This window comes from Dasypus novemcinctus, chromosome 8, assembly GCF_030445035.2.
Source record: "Dasypus novemcinctus isolate mDasNov1 chromosome 8, mDasNov1.1.hap2, whole genome shotgun sequence".
NCBI lineage: Eukaryota > Metazoa > Chordata > Mammalia > Cingulata > Dasypodidae > Dasypus > Dasypus novemcinctus.
In genome coordinates this window covers 107,751,476-107,769,609 of record NC_080680.1, presented here as the reverse complement: position 1 = coordinate 107,769,609, position 18,134 = coordinate 107,751,476, and the positions used below count along the sequence as shown (strand labels likewise).

Sequence of the window (18,134 nt, the reverse complement as noted above, 5' to 3'; positions counted from 1 at the left end):
TGCGGAAATATTAGGGTGTCAGTACTAAGCCGTGTTTTACTTACAAAATTAATAAATGGATACAAGGAGGGCCAGCTGTGGCCAGAATGTAATTTTGCACTTCATCCTTTGTCCTACATCTCGGCTCTGTGTTTGCTCTTCCTGTAGAAAACACCCATTTCTCAGCCTCTGGGCCTTTCCACTTTTATCTCTCATTTAAATTGAGCGTTCAAATTGGAGATATTCACTCAGCTGCCCTTCGTGCATAGGAAAGTTAATTTTAAAAACACAGGAGACTTTTTAGGGCAGTGAAACTATTCTGTATGATACTGTAATGGTGAATACATGACATGCATTTTTCAAAACCCATAGAACTGTATATACAAAGGATGAACCTAATGTAAACTGTGGTATAATGTGTCAATGTTGGTTCATCACTTGTGACAAATGTACCATACTAAAGCAAGATGTTAATAAAGGGGAAGCTGTGAGGGAAGGGGGAGAGGGTATATGGGAACTCTGTACTCTCTGTTCAATTTTTCTGTAAACCTAAAACTGCTCTAGAAAAATGAAGTCTAAATAAATAAAGTCTATTAATTAAAAATGACAACAACGAAAACACGTAGGTATCTTTTCTGGTCAAGAGGTCATGCAAAAAGACAGCATGGTGACCAATCTTTGCCAAGATCATGACCCTGGTGAGCCATCAGACTTAAATGGATTCACCCGTCCCACCCCTGCCCCATTTCACACACACTAGGGGTGAGTGAAGAGTTGCCAAGGCCTGCCTTCATCCTCCTTGGCTGTTGCGCCCACGCTCCCCCACTCCTCCGGGCCACCTGCTTTGCCGTGTTCTGGATTCCTGGGGCCTTAACATCTCCATGTCTCAATGATCATGCTGGCATGGGAAATGCAGTGAGAAGGATTCTCTGCTAATCGCCACTCATTGCTACTGAAAAATGGCCACGACACCCTGTTGTAATGGCAAAAATCCTGGCCATGAAGGTTCGGCCATATTTTCTTTGTGAGGGAAAAGATCCAACACTTTCCTGTGCTCCCTTCTCTTTACCCACTGATGGTATCATATGGGGTCTGCAGGTTCTGGAGGCAGCTTCAGGTACTGTCCACCCTTGTGGATTGTGCAGAGTAAATGTTTATGGGATTGATGGGTTGGGATGACCCAAATAGGAGAGTGAGTTTGCATCTCAGTGTATCCTTTTTTTTTTTTCTCAAAGATTTATTTTATTTATTTCTCTCCCCTTCCCCGCCCATTGTCTGCTCTCTGTGTCCATTTGCTGTGTGTTCTCCTGTGTCCGCTTGCATTCTTGTCATGGGGCACTGGGAAACTGTAGCTTTTTTTGTTGCGTCATCTTGCTATGTCAGCTCTCTGTATGTGCAGCACCACTCCTGGGTGGGCTGCACTTTTTTCGCATGGGGAGGCTCTCCTTGCACATGGGGCACCCCTATGTGGGGGACACCCCTGTGTGGCATGGCACTCCTTGCACATGACAGCACTGTGTGTGGACCAGCTCACCACATGGGTCAGGAGGCCCTGGGTTTGAACCCTGGGCCTCCTATATGGTAGGTGGACGCTCTATCAGTTGAGCCACAACCGCTTCCCTTGGTGTTTCCTAAAATTCAGTTTGGTTTTTTTTTTTCACTGCAATCGATATTTCCCCCTATAAAAACATCTCTGTAAACCTATATGAAGCTCTGCCCCCATTGCACATTAAAATACTGCTTCACAACACTCAATGGGCAGGTGTGCAGTGGTTTCTGAAGATGTTAGGTGAATGTTTGCCAGCGGCCTCATGGCTGCCTTATCCAGAGGCATGGCATGCCCAGTGTGGGGCATAATGAATGACGTGCTGATGTTAGCAATGGACTGGCCAAGGATACACATCTTAATGTAGAGTACTCTCAACTGTGGTGGTTACCCATCCAGACTTTATTGTTCTCGCTTGCCCCTTCAGAGTACCTTGTGGAGCTGAGAGAATATGGGCCTGTGTACTCCACGTGGAGTGCGTTAGAGGGTGAGCTGGCCGAACCTCTGGAGGGTGTGTCGGCTTGTATTGGGAACTGCTCAACAGCCCTGGAAGAGCTGACCGATGACATGACAGAAGACTTTCTGCCTGTGCTCAGGGAATATATTTTATACTCTGACTCCATGAAGGTAAGCTGGTTCACTTCTTTTGCACTTAGGTACTTTCTTTGCAATAATCATTATCAAAAAAGTAATTGATTATTGCCTGCTTGCATGTGGTCCAGGTTTCCTTCTTCCTGGGTGGGCAGCAAGACATATAAATAGAATGCATAGTGAATTGAGTAGATGAATTAAAGGAACAAAAATAGTTTGGAAGGACTTCTTCTTATTGTTCTCTGGGAGTTCAAGAAGATAAAACATCTATTACACAAGAATAGGATACTATGGGGAAAGAACAATTGGATAATTAGTACTGTTTGAAGTTAAAAATATGATAGCTGAAATAAAATTGAATAGAAAAATTGGAAAAATGAGGTTGAGGAAGTCTTGAAAGCATAACAACAGGGACACAGACTTGGCCCAACGGATAGGGTGTCTGCCTACCACATGGGAGGTCTGCGGTTCAAACCCCGGGCTTCCTTGACCCGTGTGGAGGTGGCCATGCGCAGTGCTGATGTGCGCAAGGAGTGCCCTGCCACGCAGGGGTGTCCTCGTGTAGGGGAGCCCCATGTGCAAGGAGTGCGCCCCGTAAGGAGAGACATCCAGTGTGAAAGAAAGTGTAGCCTGCCCAGGAATGGTGCCGCACATATGGAGAGCTGACACAGCAAGGTGATGCAACAATAAAAAACACAGATTCCTGGTACCACTGATAAGGATAGAAGCGGTCACAGAAGAACACGCAGTGAATGGACACAGAGAGCAGACAACTGGGGGGTAGGAGGAGAGAAATTTTTTTTTAAATCTTGAAAAAAAAAGTATAACAACCCTGAAAATGTGAAAAAAAAATAAGAGCCATAATTTCAGAGGTCCAAAATCTGACAGATAATAGTTCCTGATTGAGAGTACTAAAGAAACTGAGGGAAGGAAATTATGAAAGAAGGAATATAAGAGAATTCCCCCAAACTGAAGGGCATGCATCTTGACATTAAAAGGACACACTGAAAGACAAATATATAGAATGGGAGAAAATATTTGCAAATGATATATTTGATAAAGGTTTAATATCCAGAATATATAAATAACTCCTACAACTCAACAACATAAAGACATACAACTTAATTAAAAAATAGCAGATGTAGCTCAAGTGGTTGAGCACCTGCTTCCCACGTATGAGGTCCTGGGTTCATTCCCTGGTACATCCTTAAAAAAAAAAAGTGCAAAAGACTTGAATAGACATTTCTCCAAAGAAGATATACAAATGGCCAATAAGGACATGAAAAGACATTCAACATCATTAGTCCTTAGGGAAATGCAAATCAAAACCACAGCGAGATACCATTTCACATCCACTAGGATGGCTATTATAAAAAAAGGAAAGTAATAAGTGCTGACAAGAATATAGAGAAATTTCTACATGCATTGCTATTGGTAATGTAAAATGGTGCAGGTTTTGTGGAAACCAGTTTGGTGTTACCTCAGAAAATTAAACACAGAATTATCATATGACCTGGTAATTCTACTCCTAGGTATATGCCCAAAAGAACTGAAAAGAGGGACTCAAACAGATATTTGTATGCCAGTGTTCATAGCAGCATTGTTCACTTTAGCCAAAATTGGGAAACAACCCAATTGTCCATCAACATAAATGGATAAACAAAATGTGGTATATACATACAATGGAATATTATTCAGCTATAAAAGGGAATGAAATTCTGATACATGCTCCAACATGGATGTCAAAATGTTATGGTAAGTGAATAAGAATGACACAAATGGACAAACATTTGTGTGACTCCACTTAAATGAAATATCTAGAATAGGCTAATTCATAAAAACAGAAAGTAGATAGGTCACCAGTGCTAGGGGAAGGGAAATAGTGAGTTATTGCTTGATGAGTCCAGAATTTCTGTTTGGGGTCATGAAAAAGTTTTGGGAATATTATTTATGGTGTCACAACAACACTGTGAATATAATTATTGCCCCTGACTTGACAGTGGTTAAAATGTTTCTTATCTGTTTTCCCACAATAAAATCTTTTAAAGGAAAAAAAAAACATGTTAACAAATATCCTAGTAAAATTAAAAGATAGACTCTTGGGGGAGGGGAGGGACATGCTAATTACCCAACAAAAAGAATGAAAAGAGAACCACTCCAAGCATATCGTTGTGAAATTTTAGAACACAGTTGATCATATTCTAAGAAAGGGAATAAAAAGTAATGAATCAAGTAGTTATAAAAGGTTTTTATAAAAAAAGGTTTTTATACCATCACCCTGTCCCATCTTATTTAATTTGGTCATGAAAGTTTTAAAGCTCTTTTTTTTTTTTTTTAAAGATTTATTTTTATTTATTTAATTCCCCTCCCCTCCCCCGGTTGTCTGTTTTCTGTGTCTTTTTGCTGCGTCTTGTTTCTTGTTTCTTTGTCCGCTTCTGTTGTCGTCAGCGGCGCGGGAAGTGTGGGCGGCGCCATTCCCGGGCAGGCTGCTCCCTCCTTCGCGCTGGGCAGCTCTCCTTATGGGTGCACTCCTTGCGCGTGGGGCTCCCCTACGCGGGGGACACCCTGCGTGGCGCGGCATTCCTTGCGCGCATCAGCACTGCGCATGGCCAGCTCCACACGGGTCAAGGAGGCCCGGGGTTTGAACCGCGGACCTCCCATGTGGTAGACGGACGCCCTAACCACTGGGCCAAAGTCCGTTTCCCTAAAGCTCTTGATACATATTAAAATGTGGATAATGGAAATGGTGCCTATTTTGGTAAAACAAATCACCACCCCAAGTACATTCTATAAAACTGGTAACAAAGTGTTTTCAAAGAGCATCATGCCTGGGTCTTGCAGGGTAGGTATGAACTTGCTTACCTGTAAGGTGGAAATGATGGTGGTAGTGGTGGTGATGGTAAAGGGATAAAGGTTAGAAGTGATGTCATTTACCTGATGTGGCTTTGCTTGTAATTGTTGGGGCTGAGCCTGAAAACCAGGGCCTCTGGCTCCAAATCTGCAGCTCTGTTTCCTCCATTATATATATATATATAGATATATATTTAGTTTGAGATATATACATTTCATTAAACAAAATTCAGCTTTGGGATATAATTCACCCTTTTAAAGCATACAGTTCAGTGGTTTTCAGTATATTCACAAGGTTGTACAACCAGCACCACTATCTAATTTTAGAACGTTTTCATCACTCCAGGAAGATACCCGTTAGCAGTCACTTCCCATTCCCCTCCACCCCTAGCCCCTAACAACCACTAATACACTTTCTGTCTCTTGCAGCCTTTTTTTCTTTTCTAATTTTGTTGTGATAACATAATACATATTGCACTTTTAATCCTGTGACTGAAACGAGTGTAGAAAGGCATCCTGACTTGCTTAAAATGAATCAGAGCATCTCACTTTACTTAAGAAGTTCATAGCATCTGTTTTTGTGTACGTTTTTACAATCCCTGGGTTGTCCCTGAATTTGTCTCTTAAATAAATGCTCCATTCATCAAAATGGTGAGACAGGTAGGTTCCGCAGTTTGGCAGACTAAAAATCGGACACATAAAAGCTCATGGAATAATATGGTACAAATTACTTTGTGTATGGCAAGTATGTTAGCACTTAATGTAAATTTATATTTGCTGCAGGATTTTAAATGGTCACTTAGCAAGAATTTAACTGGCTTCTTTGTTAAAACATTATTACACAGTCACAGTGAGACATAAGCTTGTTCTGTGAGTAATTGAAGTTATATATCAAAGAAATGCTTATTTGCTCTCTTTCCTTACCCATGTTGAGGTGAGACATATGCAGTGAGTTTCTTGTTTACTGAGCCCGAGAAAATATTAATCAGGTTAATCAAGCTGAGAGAAGTGGATTTCCCACAGCAATGTCTGGCAAAAAACATGGTAGAGAAAAAGTTTTCAGAGTGTGGGCAAACTCTGAAACCCAAGCTCTGCCCCCTGGTGAGTTGAGCTAAGTCTGGTTAGAAAACAAGGCCACTTGCCACCTACTCCCCGCCCTTCCAACATGAAATGTCTCTGCAGAGTGCTCTGGGCAAGACAGCAGTGACATGGTAGCACAACCCACACTGCGCGTAGGGTCCCCAGGGCCCACAGGGCCAGGGCTAGAGGCCTCTCAACAGGTATCTATGGCATTGCTGCTCTTTAAGATTTCCTCACTGTACTTTATTCTCCTGAGAGATTCATTTCATTCCATTTCCAAACTAACTTTCTGATTTTGGGAATGTGAGACAGCCCAGGTGAAGGGGTGTTTGTCCTCATCATTTGGAGTCATGGGACTGTGCCTTTGGAATCTGAAGTGGTTGGGGAGCGGGTAAGCCCTGCATAGGGGAAATACTGGAGCTCATGGAAGCCCTTTTTTCTGACGAGGCTGAGGTTGGTGGTCCCCGCTGAGTTGGAAAGGCCCTCTGGGATCATCTTGTCTAACTTTCTTGTCTAACTTTCTCATTTAATAGATGAAGGAACCAAGAAACCCTGGGTATATCTTTTCCATGTCCCATGGCCAAATACATACCCCCTAACTCTCACCAGTACCTTACAACTATGTCCTCACTATTTGCTGAGAAGAAAACTAGTGAGTCCCTGCTTTTCAAGGCTGAGTCTCAAACTGTATCTCTTTAAGCACAACCATGGTGGGTACATTCTGTTCTTTTGGGAGGTAGACAGAAAGCATAGAAAAAGGTGGGCTCATGATCAGGCCATGTGGAACAAATGGAGCAGTATGATTTTAAACGGTGAACAGTGAGGACAGGTTGTGCTGGGAAGATGACTGAAGATGCGTGCCCCAAGGTTACTGTAGACACACCGTGTACAGTGCCTAAAAAGGAGGGCTGCCAAATTTACCCTCAGGCCCAGGATTTATGTTCAACACCCGTAGACACCTGCAGGTGATCCTTACATGGGGTTTCAAATCCTATAGACTATGTGTCCATAAAGTGTAATTAGAGAGATCATCTCAGAACCCTTAACTAAGTTCCTGGCAGTGCATTTTGAGTTACTCATATTTTGACCAGGCCAAGTGTTGGAGAAGCATCATTCTAAAAAGGTTAGGGCAGGACAATCTCATTCCCCATAGGACCTTATCTATAGAAGGCGGTCAGCAAATGTTTAATTAGATTTGACCATTTGGTGGATTTGGAATATTTACAGATGTGTAACTATTTCATATCAATGTCATACTTTTAAGAGGAAAGTTATCTATGAGGTCCTGGGGAATGACTGTGATGGGTTGAAGGTCTGAAGTAAGAGTGAATAGTAGGGGAAAGCCTGAGAAGTGGCTTTGGTTGGAGACTTGAAGGACATATAGGAGTTAGCTGTGCAAAGCTCTGGGCACAGAGCAGAGGGAATGGCAATTACAAAGGTACTACCACAGAAATGAGCTTGGTGTTTTGTAGACCAGAAAGCTCAGGGTGATTGGAACCCCGTGAGCCAGGCAGTGCGTGGTTAGAGGAAGGTCAAAAAGGTGAAGTGACCTGGGGCTCAGGTCACAAAGCAGTATCTTAAAGGTCATGGTTGGTAAGAGTCTGGATTTTATTCTAAGAAATAAAAAAGAAGTCATTCAGGGAAGCGGATGTGGCTCAAGTGATAAGGGCCTCCACCTACCATATGGGAGGACCTGGGTTCAATTCCTGGGGCCTCTAAGTGAAAAAGAAGAGAAAACATGCCTATGCAGTGAGACAGTGCCTGTGCAGTGAGCCGAGTGCCCACACGAGTGCCCGTGTGGCGAGCCAGTGCCTGTACAGCAAGCCAGTACCCATGCAGCGAGCCAGTACCTATGCGGTGAGCCAGTGCCTGCGTGGCAAGCCGAGTGTCCATGCAGCGAGTCGAGTGCCTGCGCAGTGAACCAGTGCCCGCGCAAGTGCATCACGTGGCAAGATGATGATGCAACAAAAGAGAGATAAAGGAGAGAGTCAAGATGAAGTGCAGCAGAGACCAGGAACTGAGGTGGTGCAATGGACAGGGAACCTCTCTCCACATCAGAGGTCCCCAGGATCAAATCCTAGTGAATCCTAGAGAAGAAAGATGAGAAGAAAAAAAAAACAGAGAAATAGATATAGAAGATTACACAGCAAATGGACACAGCTAAAAACAGCAGGGTGTGGAGTGGGAGGGGGAAGAAACCAAACCAAAACAAGAAGAAGTCCTTCAGTTCTATGGAAGGGCACGACAATATGAAATTGTGCTTTAAAAAGACAACTGGTGCTGTGGTATGGAACATGAATGGGTTGTGGAGGTAGGAAGACCAGTTAGGATGCTGTCACCGTTAGCCAAGGTAGTGGAGAACTCTGGTGGTAGAGAAGTCGATGGGCTGGGGATATCTTGCGGGTAGAGGGCCACCTGGCTTGCTGCTGTATTAATGCGAGATGAGAAAGGGAGGCATCCAGGCTGACTCCCGGGTTTTTGGCTTCAGCACCTTTGTGGATCAGAATGGGGAAGACTGGAGAGGAATGGCTTGCAGGTGGGGTGGGATGAGGTGGGAATCAAGTTGTTTTGGCCACGTTGAGTCTTAAAAAGCCTCAGACATTGAAGTGGAGATGCCAGTGCAGTTTTCTGAGTTTAGTTCAGAGGGGAGAGAGAGAGCTAGGAGTCCTTTGCATATAGATGGTGTCTAAAGTCTACGAGGCTGGAGGAGGTCATCTGGAGGGTCATCCCAGGAAATGAGGTCACGTTGGGCATAGGGTCGAGGTCTGCACCCTGGGGCAGGACAATATTTGTCCTAGGACTCACCTAGTCAAAAGGAGGATCAGGTAGCAAAGGACCTGGAGAAGGAACGGTCAGTGCGGCAGGAGGGAAAAGTGGAGGATAGCTTCACTGATGTCAAGAGAAATGTTTTAAGGAAGAGGAGCATGATAGTGACCGTTGTAGTTAGTAATACAGAAATTACTGGTGATCACGTTAGAGATGTGAGGTGGAGATGCAGAGGTGGGAGGTTTTGATTATTTGTCCTTGTGGTCCCATGGTTTCTTAGCCTGTCCGCCTTTCCCCCTCAGATCACAAGGTGGCGCTGATCAGTTGAACTTAAAATGAAAATTCTTTTGGAAGATTGAGTTATAGGGAAAAAAATGACCCCCTTTCCAAACAGACATGATTATGGACTGAGGAGGCTAATTTCCTGCAGTTAAGGTGAAAACATGAAGGAGCATGATATGAAATGTCCATGAAGATCTCAATTGTTTTAATATATTAGAGAAAAATAAAAATAAAAACCATAGCAGGCTGAATCCATATTTAAACATCCTCTTCTTCATGAAACTTCACCAAAATGACACTAGAAGCATATTTTGAAGAGGCATAACCCCACACAGACAGAGAGCAACAGAAGAGGCAGTGGGGGGCGGGGATGTGGAGTTACTGGGTTAATAATAGTACAATTTTGGGACATGGAAAGCACATTGACAGGTGACACGTGACTTAGATGACCTGAATTTGAAGTTGGTGGTGGGATAAAAACTGAGATGCTGCTTGTTTTATACCATAGAACCATTCAGAAGGGTAATGAATTGACAGCACCAAGTACCTCTGGAACTGAGAGGTGGAGCTGAAGACGAGGATTAGTCAAGAGTCTGTTTTTTTTAAAATTAATTAATTAATTAATTAATTTAATTTCCCCCCCTCCCCTGGTTGTCTGTTCTTGGTGTCTATTTGCTGCGTCTTGTTTCTTTGTCCGCTTCTGCTGTCGTCAGCGGCAGGGGAAGTGTGGGCGGCGCCATTCCTGGGCAGGCTGCACTTTCTTTTCACGCTGGGCGGCTTTTCTCACGGGTGCACTCCTTGCACGTGGGGCTCCCCCATGCGGGGGACACCCTTGCGTGGCACAGCACTCCTTGCGCGCATCAGCACTGCGCATGGCCAGCTCCACACGGGTCAAGGAGGCCCGGGGTTTGAACCGCGGACCTCCCATATGGTAGACGGACGCCCTAACCACTGGGCCAAAGTCCGTTTCCCTAGAGTCTGTTTTTTTTAAAGACTTGTTTTATTTATTTCTCTCTCCTTCCCCTGGTTGTCTGCTCTCTGTGTCCATTCGATGTGTGTTTTTCTGCATCAGCTTGCATTATCGGCAGCACTGGGAAACTGTGTCTCTTTTTTTTGTTGTTGTGTCGTCTTGCTGCGTCATCTCTCTGTGTGTGCGGTGCCACTCCTGGGCATCCTGTGCTTTTTTCACGTGGGGTGGCCCTCCTTGCGGGGTGCACACTTTGCGCGTGGGGCACCCCTACGTGGGGCAGCCCCTGCGAGGCACAGCACTCCTTGCGCGCAGCAGCACTATGCATGGGCCAGCTCACCACACGGGTCAGGAGGCCCTGGGGATCGAACCCTGGACCCTCCATATGGTAGATGACGATTTATCAGTTGAGTCACGTCTGCTTCCCGAGAGTCTGTTAAAGATTAATAGTCAGCGCCTCTGATCCTTTCCCCCTATTTCTTACCCAGACCACCATCCCTTCTCCATTCTGGCAGAACTGGAGGTATATTCTCCGTGGACCAAGGGACCCCAGGTTCAGCTGAGGGTGGGGGTAAAATACTAAAAACATTAAATAAAAGGTGACTGAATGTTGAGCCTCTTAGTCATCTTCCCCTACTTGGTTCTCAGGCTTATATCTTCCATGCAAGGATTAGAAGAACCTTCTCTGGCAAATCTGAACAGGTCAAGAGAAGAGACCCAGAGCTACTGACATCAATGGAGGGAGGGATTCTGGATGTGAGGACCCAGCAGAGTTTCTAGAGAACTGTCTGCAACCCTTTCATGGCAGGGAGCTTTCAGTCAGGTTTTTTTAGTATTTTACCCTTGAAGGAGTGGGCAGACAAGGGTCATCAAATACGTAAGAAAAAGTTCTAATACGATTATCAGAAGTAAAAACAAGGAAAAGCATATTGAGGGAGGAGGATGTGGCTCAGATGATTGGACTCCTGTCTACCATATGGGAGGCCCTGGGTTCGATTCCTGGGGTTTCCTGGTAAAGGCAAGTTGGCCTGCACTGCTGCGGAGAGCTGATGGCAGACAGCAAGTGTGAACAACAGCGGGGAAGGAGAATAAATAAATGAAATAAATTAAAAATGTTAAAAAAGCATATTGAAGGGGAAAAATCACTGATATCTTCAGAAAGAGAAGAGCAGATGTTACAACCACAAAGCAAGCATTTTTTAAAATTCAGAAAACAAACAAATCTGGGCCATTAAAAGCAAGATAAAAATGAGAAAAAAAAGTTAGAAGAAAAAGTTAAGGACATTGTACATAAAATGAAGCAAAACGACAGATGGAAAATTGGAGAGAAAAGATATAAAAGTTAAAGGACTAAAACATAAGGTCCAGCATTATTACTGGTTGTCTCTGAGAGATGAGATTGTGACTGACAACAACCCCTTCCCCCATATTTTTCTTTATTTTCCAAATTTTCTGTAGCAAAGATCTTTTAAACTTAGGGGGAAGTATGTGGTTTCAATATTACCAACATTTCCCTAAAATATTTAACTCAGGGGTAGTTCGTTTTCAATAGAGTGCATGTGTAAAAGGAACATGTAAAAAGGGGCAACCTAAACATAAACATTTAATCTGAACCACGATACCACCAGGACCTGGTGAGACTAAGATCTGGAGAGCCTACAGAAAAATGCTCTCCCCAAAGGGCCACCTGATAACAAGACACGGTGCTGTTGGGTGTTTTATTTTTATCCTCATTTGGGTTTCTTTCCTTTCCTAGTGAATGTCCATTATTATACACGAATTCCTCTTGGGCCTTTTGGGTTGTCAGCCCCTGGCACACCAGAGCACAAACCATTCTGTTCTGCATTTTTCTACATGTGGCTGAGCTGCTCTGCTGCTTTCACATGCTTTCCCAAGCCTGCATCCTTAATATCCCTCTCTCAGAAAGATGTGACTCTTACAAACCTTTCAGATTTGAGGAGGCATTTTAGGAGCTGCTGACCTTTTGCATTGGGGATATTTTGGGGTGCCTTTTCCCCAGGAAAAGGCATGAGCTTTCCTGTAGATACCACTGGAACTCCCTTGGAAGTTCCTTGGAAAACAATCCAGTGTAGATATTGAGAGCCAAACCATCGAATGTATCTGTGACCTGACTCTTCCAGACACTTCTGTCATTGTAGGATAAAGAATGTTTACAGTAAATACTCCAAGAATGACAGAACTATGGCTTCCTAATGGCTATTTTATTAGTATTATTAACGTTTTACATATCAGGCATTATGCTTACATTGTTTAACCTTTTCGTTATGGAAAATTTCATACTTATACAAAAATAGAGTGAAAGTATAGCAAACCCCATGGACCCATCCCCCAGCCAGCAGTTACTCGCTTATGGCCCATCTTGTTCCATCTCTATACCCAAGTCTCCTCCTTCCTCCTGGATTATTTTAAAGCAAATTCCCAACATCATACCATTGCATACAAAAATATTTCAGCACATATCTCTGAAATACAAGCATTCTTTTTAAAAAAGAAAAAATTTAACCTAAAAAAATTTAACAATTCCTTAGTATCCTCAAATATCCATTTCATGTTCAGATTTCCTTAGTTGTCTCAGACACTGTTTTTACAGGGTTGTTTTTTGCCCCTTCCAAATCAGGGCAAAATGTTTTAAGTATTTTTAAATCTAAGACTTCTTTCTCTATCTTTATTCCTTCCTTCCTGCTTATTTCTTGAAGAAACTGAGTCATTTGTCCTGGGTTCATTTGAAAAGAAAGTGAAATTCAGATTATTGGGACCACTTTGAAATCGTGATGAAATGCTTTAAGTTTATGGTGCCCAAGAGAAATTTATTTCATGTCTCTAAATAAAAGCCATTTTCTCAGCAAGGCCCTCCCTGGTGCCCTATGTACAATTCCACACCACCCCCTCCCCGCCCCCGAGCCCTTGGCACTTTATCTCCTCTTTCCTTGTGTTATTTTTTTTCTCCTGACACCTACACCACTCCGTCTATACTTGCTTATTGTCTGCTTCGCCTCTAGAATGTAAGCACCGCAGAGGCACAATGTGTGTGTTTGCTTCTCTGCTGTAGGCCCAGCACCTGGAACAGACACTCAGTAAATCGAGGGACTAGGTGAATGAAGGTGCATCAAGGCAGGGCAGAAGCAGGGTGAGGATGCCATGTGAGGGAGGGGCAGGGTGACACGCACAAAGTATAACAAGGAAACTATCTGCTTTTGGATTTGTGGTATCCATGAGAATCAGATCCTATAAAGAGCCGTTAAAAGCTCAGACAGTAGCCACTGTCTCCACATCAATGATACAATTTCTTCCATTGCTAGAGTCACAATAATTCTATAGTAGAATACCAGTAAGTCCACTCTAATCCATATTTTATTCCTCCATCCTGTGGACCCTGGGATGGCGATGTCCACTCCACCTCTAAATCAAGAGGGGGCTTAGATCCTACTTGGCTGTATCATTGATGTGGAGACAGTGGCCATAGGAGTTGCTGAGAACAGGGAGAGGGAAGAAGAGGTGTGACATGGGGGCATTTTCGGGACTTGGAGTTGTTCTGAATGATATTACAGAGACAGATGCAGGACATTATATATCCTGCCATAACCCATGAATGGACTGGGGGAGAATGTAAACTACAACGTAAACTATAATCCATGCATTGTAGCAGTGCTCCAAAATGGATTCACCAAATGCAATGAATGTGCCACAATGATGAAAGAGGTTGTTGATGTGGGAGGAGTGGGGGGGTGGGGAGTGGGGTATATGGGAACCTCTTATGTGTATATGTGTGTGTGTGTGTGTATATATATATATTTTTTTTTAAATTTTTTATTATTGCTTCCCCTTGTGGCTTGCTTGTTATTTGCTCTCTCTGTCCATTCACTGTGCGCTTTTCTGTGTTTTTACTTGTCTCAGTCTTTGTTGCATCACCTTGCTGAGTCGGCACTCCACGACGCTCGCAGGCCAGCAGCTCTCTGTGACATGTAGGCGAGCCTGCCATCACAAGGAGGTCCCAGGACGTGAACCCAGGGCCTCCCATATGGTAGACGGGAGCACAACTGATTGAGCCACAGCCACTTCCCTATATTTTTTAATGTAACATTTTGTGTGATCTATGTATCTTTACAAAAAAGACAATTAAAAAATTTGCTAAAAAAAAAGCTCAGTGACTGTGTTCTGAGAGTCGCTGAGTGAGATGGGACCTCTCTGTAGATGCTGACTCAGTCAAAGGGTCTGTTGGCCCTTTGACCTCATTACAGAGGCTCGGACTCCATCTAAAATGCTGGTTTGACAGCCAGAGCCTGTGTTGTATGGGTTCCATTCAGACCATCCCCAAAGGTAAACAAAGATGGTGTCTCAAAACAGTTTATCTTGTTTTAAAACGTGTTTCCCAACCTCTCGAGTGGCTGGATCACAGACAGTGAAGCCACAGCCATTCTGGGACGCAGCCGGAAGAGTTGGAGGGAGTCACCGTGTTGGCCGGTGGTGGAGCCTCAGGCAGGTCCCTCCTCTGCACCTTTGTGTTCTTGTCTATAAAATGGGGATCTTACCCTTCCACCTGCAGGGTCCTTGTGAGCCCTCATGCCGTCCCGTGTGCAGGGACATCAGCACAAATCCTCCAGGCAAGCTGGAGGAGAAGGCCCCATTCTGGCTACTCCAGGTGAGGAGTAGCAGTGGCCGAGATGAGACCCCGCCTCTCCAGATCTGGGGCCCGGGAGTTCCGGGCTGAAAGTGGGGAGGCAGAACGGCTGGAGCGTGGTGCTCTCTCACCTGAGGGGGTGGAGAGCGAGCGGGCAACGCATTCCATCTGTTCCCTCATCCCTCCCCCAAGGTGACTTGCAGCAGAAAGAGGGACAGGAAGCCCCACCCTGTGATGACTATTTCAAAGCAATGCTTTAACGTCATCTCTAGGTTTGGTCGATATTTTCTTTGCCACAGTGACAGAGTGTGTCTCACTGGAACGAATCCAGTGAACAGCTCATCCTCATGCCTCGAAATGCTAGCCTGGGTATGTGCACTTTTTCCAGGGTGGCATGAGGCACTCTGCGAAGGGAGGACCTGGTGGTGGTAAGGTTTCCAGTTGGCCCCATCTCTCCTTGAGGAACCACATTAGCACCTTCATGGATAGCACCCTTGAGGGGAAATGGTGATTTTTACCACTGCTGGTACTAGACCTGTAGATTTAGTTTATTTTTCAGACTCTAAGAAATTCAGAAAGGGTCCCTGATTTTTTTTTTTAATTAAAATTTTTTTTTACATTATGGACATGCACTGTCCCATGTGGTAGCTCCTAGCCATATGTGGTATTTTAAGTTTAAATTTAAGTTAATTAAAATTAAATAAAATGTTAAATCTACCTCCTAAGTCACGTTAGCCACATTTTAGTAGGCACATAGGCTAGTGGCTACCATATCAGACAGTGTGGACTGTAGATGTTTCCACCACAGAAAGTTCTATTGAATGACACTGTAAATATTCCTACTCAAAGATTAGTCAGTGTAGGGAGGGAACTTTAGAGCATGTGAGAAAAAGGTGAGTGGAAACAGCAAAAAATACATTATTGCAAGTTTCACCTCTTGCTGTTTTCACAGCAAAACATTTCTCAATGTAGATTTTGCTCTAGGGAAGACTTGAGGTTCCCTTTGTCAATATTAGGAAGTTGTCCTTAGTTTAGCGCTTTTAGCAAGTTGTTAGGGACACAAGATGCCCACCGCTTAGCCTAGGAACGGCTCCTTCCTGCCTGACTCCAAGCTCGGTTGGAGGGCTCCCTGTGGGAAGAATGCGTGATTCGAAACTTTTGTAGCCATTTATGATTTCTGAGTTAGTGCAAGAGTAAGTTTTTACCACTTTTGGTGTGCCATTTGTGACTCTACTAAAAAAAGAGTAGTCTTGTACATAGTCAATTATTATTATTTTTTATAGCATATACAACTTTTTATTGTTCTGCCCCTCTCCCATATTGAACCCCCAAAGGAGGGGTCATATCCCTTTGCTCTTTGTTTGCCTGACCCATAGTAGATGACAAATAAGTAACTCATGGGTCAATGAACAAATCGGTCAACCAGGGATCAACTCAAAGCGTGAAGGAGTCATGAACTCTCTTGACTTGGACTTCTCCATCAGGAGTTCAGAGAGCGCCCAGCATTGTTAACTGCAAAGTTCCACATTTTGGCACAGCTGAGTTCTCTCTGCCCACGGTGAAGCCGAGAGCCCTCCCACCATTGTGGCTATGGGTGGGCACCATTTCCCCCACTTGCCCTTCCCCAGAGTTCTCTCACCTTTGGCATCAGGCCATTACATCTCCAGTTATGGTTCTCATGTCTTCCATCCTTTGCCCCATGCTGTGCATCACACTGCAGCTTCTGTGCTAAGGCCAGACTCCTCTTGGAGCAGTGATCTGGGGATGGGTGGGGTGTGGAAGCATTTGTTGGGGGTCGGAGGCCCCTGTGTGGACTCTGTGATGATGCTTTTCCTTTCTGCCTCCCACAGAGCGTGTTGAAGAAAAGGGACCAAGTTCAAGCAGAGTACGAAGCCAAGCTGGAAGCTGTGGCTCTGAGGAAGGAAGACCGCCCCAAGGTCAGGGGGCTTCCTGGGGTGGGCCGGGCTGCTTCGGGCTGAACCATCACCCCTGCTGGCACCAAGTGAATCCTTGTCCTGAGATACAAACAACCATGACGGTCCAGGCCAACTGGGCCTTGCCGACACTGCTGTGTCCCTCCTTGTGCTCCATTTTATGTCTTAATCTAAGAATTCCTCATATTATTTGGGATTGGATTTCCTTGGACTTTTTCTTTTTTTAACCTTCCAGCCCACTGTAAAATGACATTGTGGGAAAAGGGGAAGAATCATCTAGATCAGTGCTCTGAAAGTGTGGTTCGTGGCCTGTCCACAAACTCTTACTGATTCATGACAAAGAAAGTGCAGAAACAGAGAGTAAGCACTTAGGAACTTTCCCAGCAGTCTGACCTGGCTGAAGGATCGTGGTCCCATCTCGTTGAACATGTAAGACGAGTGCTGTTAAACCGGTGCGGTGAGCTGCATGTGGACTGAGCTGCGTGTCCAGCGGGACCACGACTTGGTTGGCTTGGAGGTGAAAAGCCAACCAAAACTGGCCTTCGCCGCAGCGAGTTTGAGCAGCACTGGCCTAGCTCATCTGTAGCGCTGGGTCTGGGGTAGAGGACCACGGTGGTAAAAATGTATCTGTTGTTTCAGTCACTCCACTTGTTGCCTTTCTCTCCCCCCAGCCAGGATAAAAAATAAGAGAAACACTAGCCACCGTGCAAGTGCTCTCGATGTGCTGCTGTACTATCGAATTTATTCCAAGCGTTGACTGGTTTAGATGCCATAATTATTCCCATTTGAGAGACCAGCAAACTGAGGCCCAGGAGCACAGTACTGGCAAGTGCTAGAGCCAGCGTCACACCCTGCCTTCTGTCTTTAGAACCCTCCTCAGTTCCCATCATCGTTACATTACTTTGCTCCTCATGTAGTTTGTCGTTGGAGGTGGTATTTGCTAAAAAAATTAAAATAAAAAGGAAGTGTGATTTAAAAAATAAATAGCAGTGGCCCAAGTTTCTGGAAAATAGTTTGACATCAGAGTTCTTTTTGTCTTTTCTCTCCCCTGCCTTGGTTCTTGCCACAGTACCATGCCAGGGCATAGCTGGGAAGGAGCCAGCTTTGGGAATTTGAAACCCGAAGCTCAGTAATGGCATACCTGGGCTTTATGGGGTGCTTTTTTTATAGCACTTGCTTCATGCGATCCCTACAGCAGTCATGGGAGGCACAGAGGGAAGGCTTTGTTCTTTCTCCATTTCATGGACCAGGAAGTAAGGCACAAAGCAGCTCAATAAATGACCTAGCCCTCTTGACGCCGAATGTCCGCATCCACCGTGCTGTACACAGCAGGAATACAAGTTTGTTGCACCTATTCATGTGTTACTCACATTGTTCAACACGAGAGAACGCAGGCTCCAAATACCTTATGGCAAACCAGAGGCTAACGACTGGGGCACTTGGCACTGGCCCTGTGTGTATGCAGCCGAGATTGGCCAAAGAGCCAGGCCTCCTCCCTTT

At 44.5% G+C, this 18,134-nt stretch overlaps 1 protein-coding gene across 2 annotated transcripts in view; it reads left to right on the top strand.

Annotated features, from left to right (window-relative positions):
• The window catches only part of SNX30 (sorting nexin family member 30), a 389,251-nt gene that overhangs the window by 356,071 nt on the left and 15,046 nt on the right, over positions 1-18,134 (top strand). For both annotated transcript variants that reach the window (XM_058302531.2, XM_058302535.2), the window contains 2 exons: positions 1,953-2,152; positions 16,551-16,637. In XM_058302531.2, the coding sequence (XP_058158514.1) occupies positions 1,953-2,152; positions 16,551-16,637 (287 nt within the window). The remainder of the gene's footprint in view (positions 1-1,952; positions 2,153-16,550; positions 16,638-18,134) is intronic.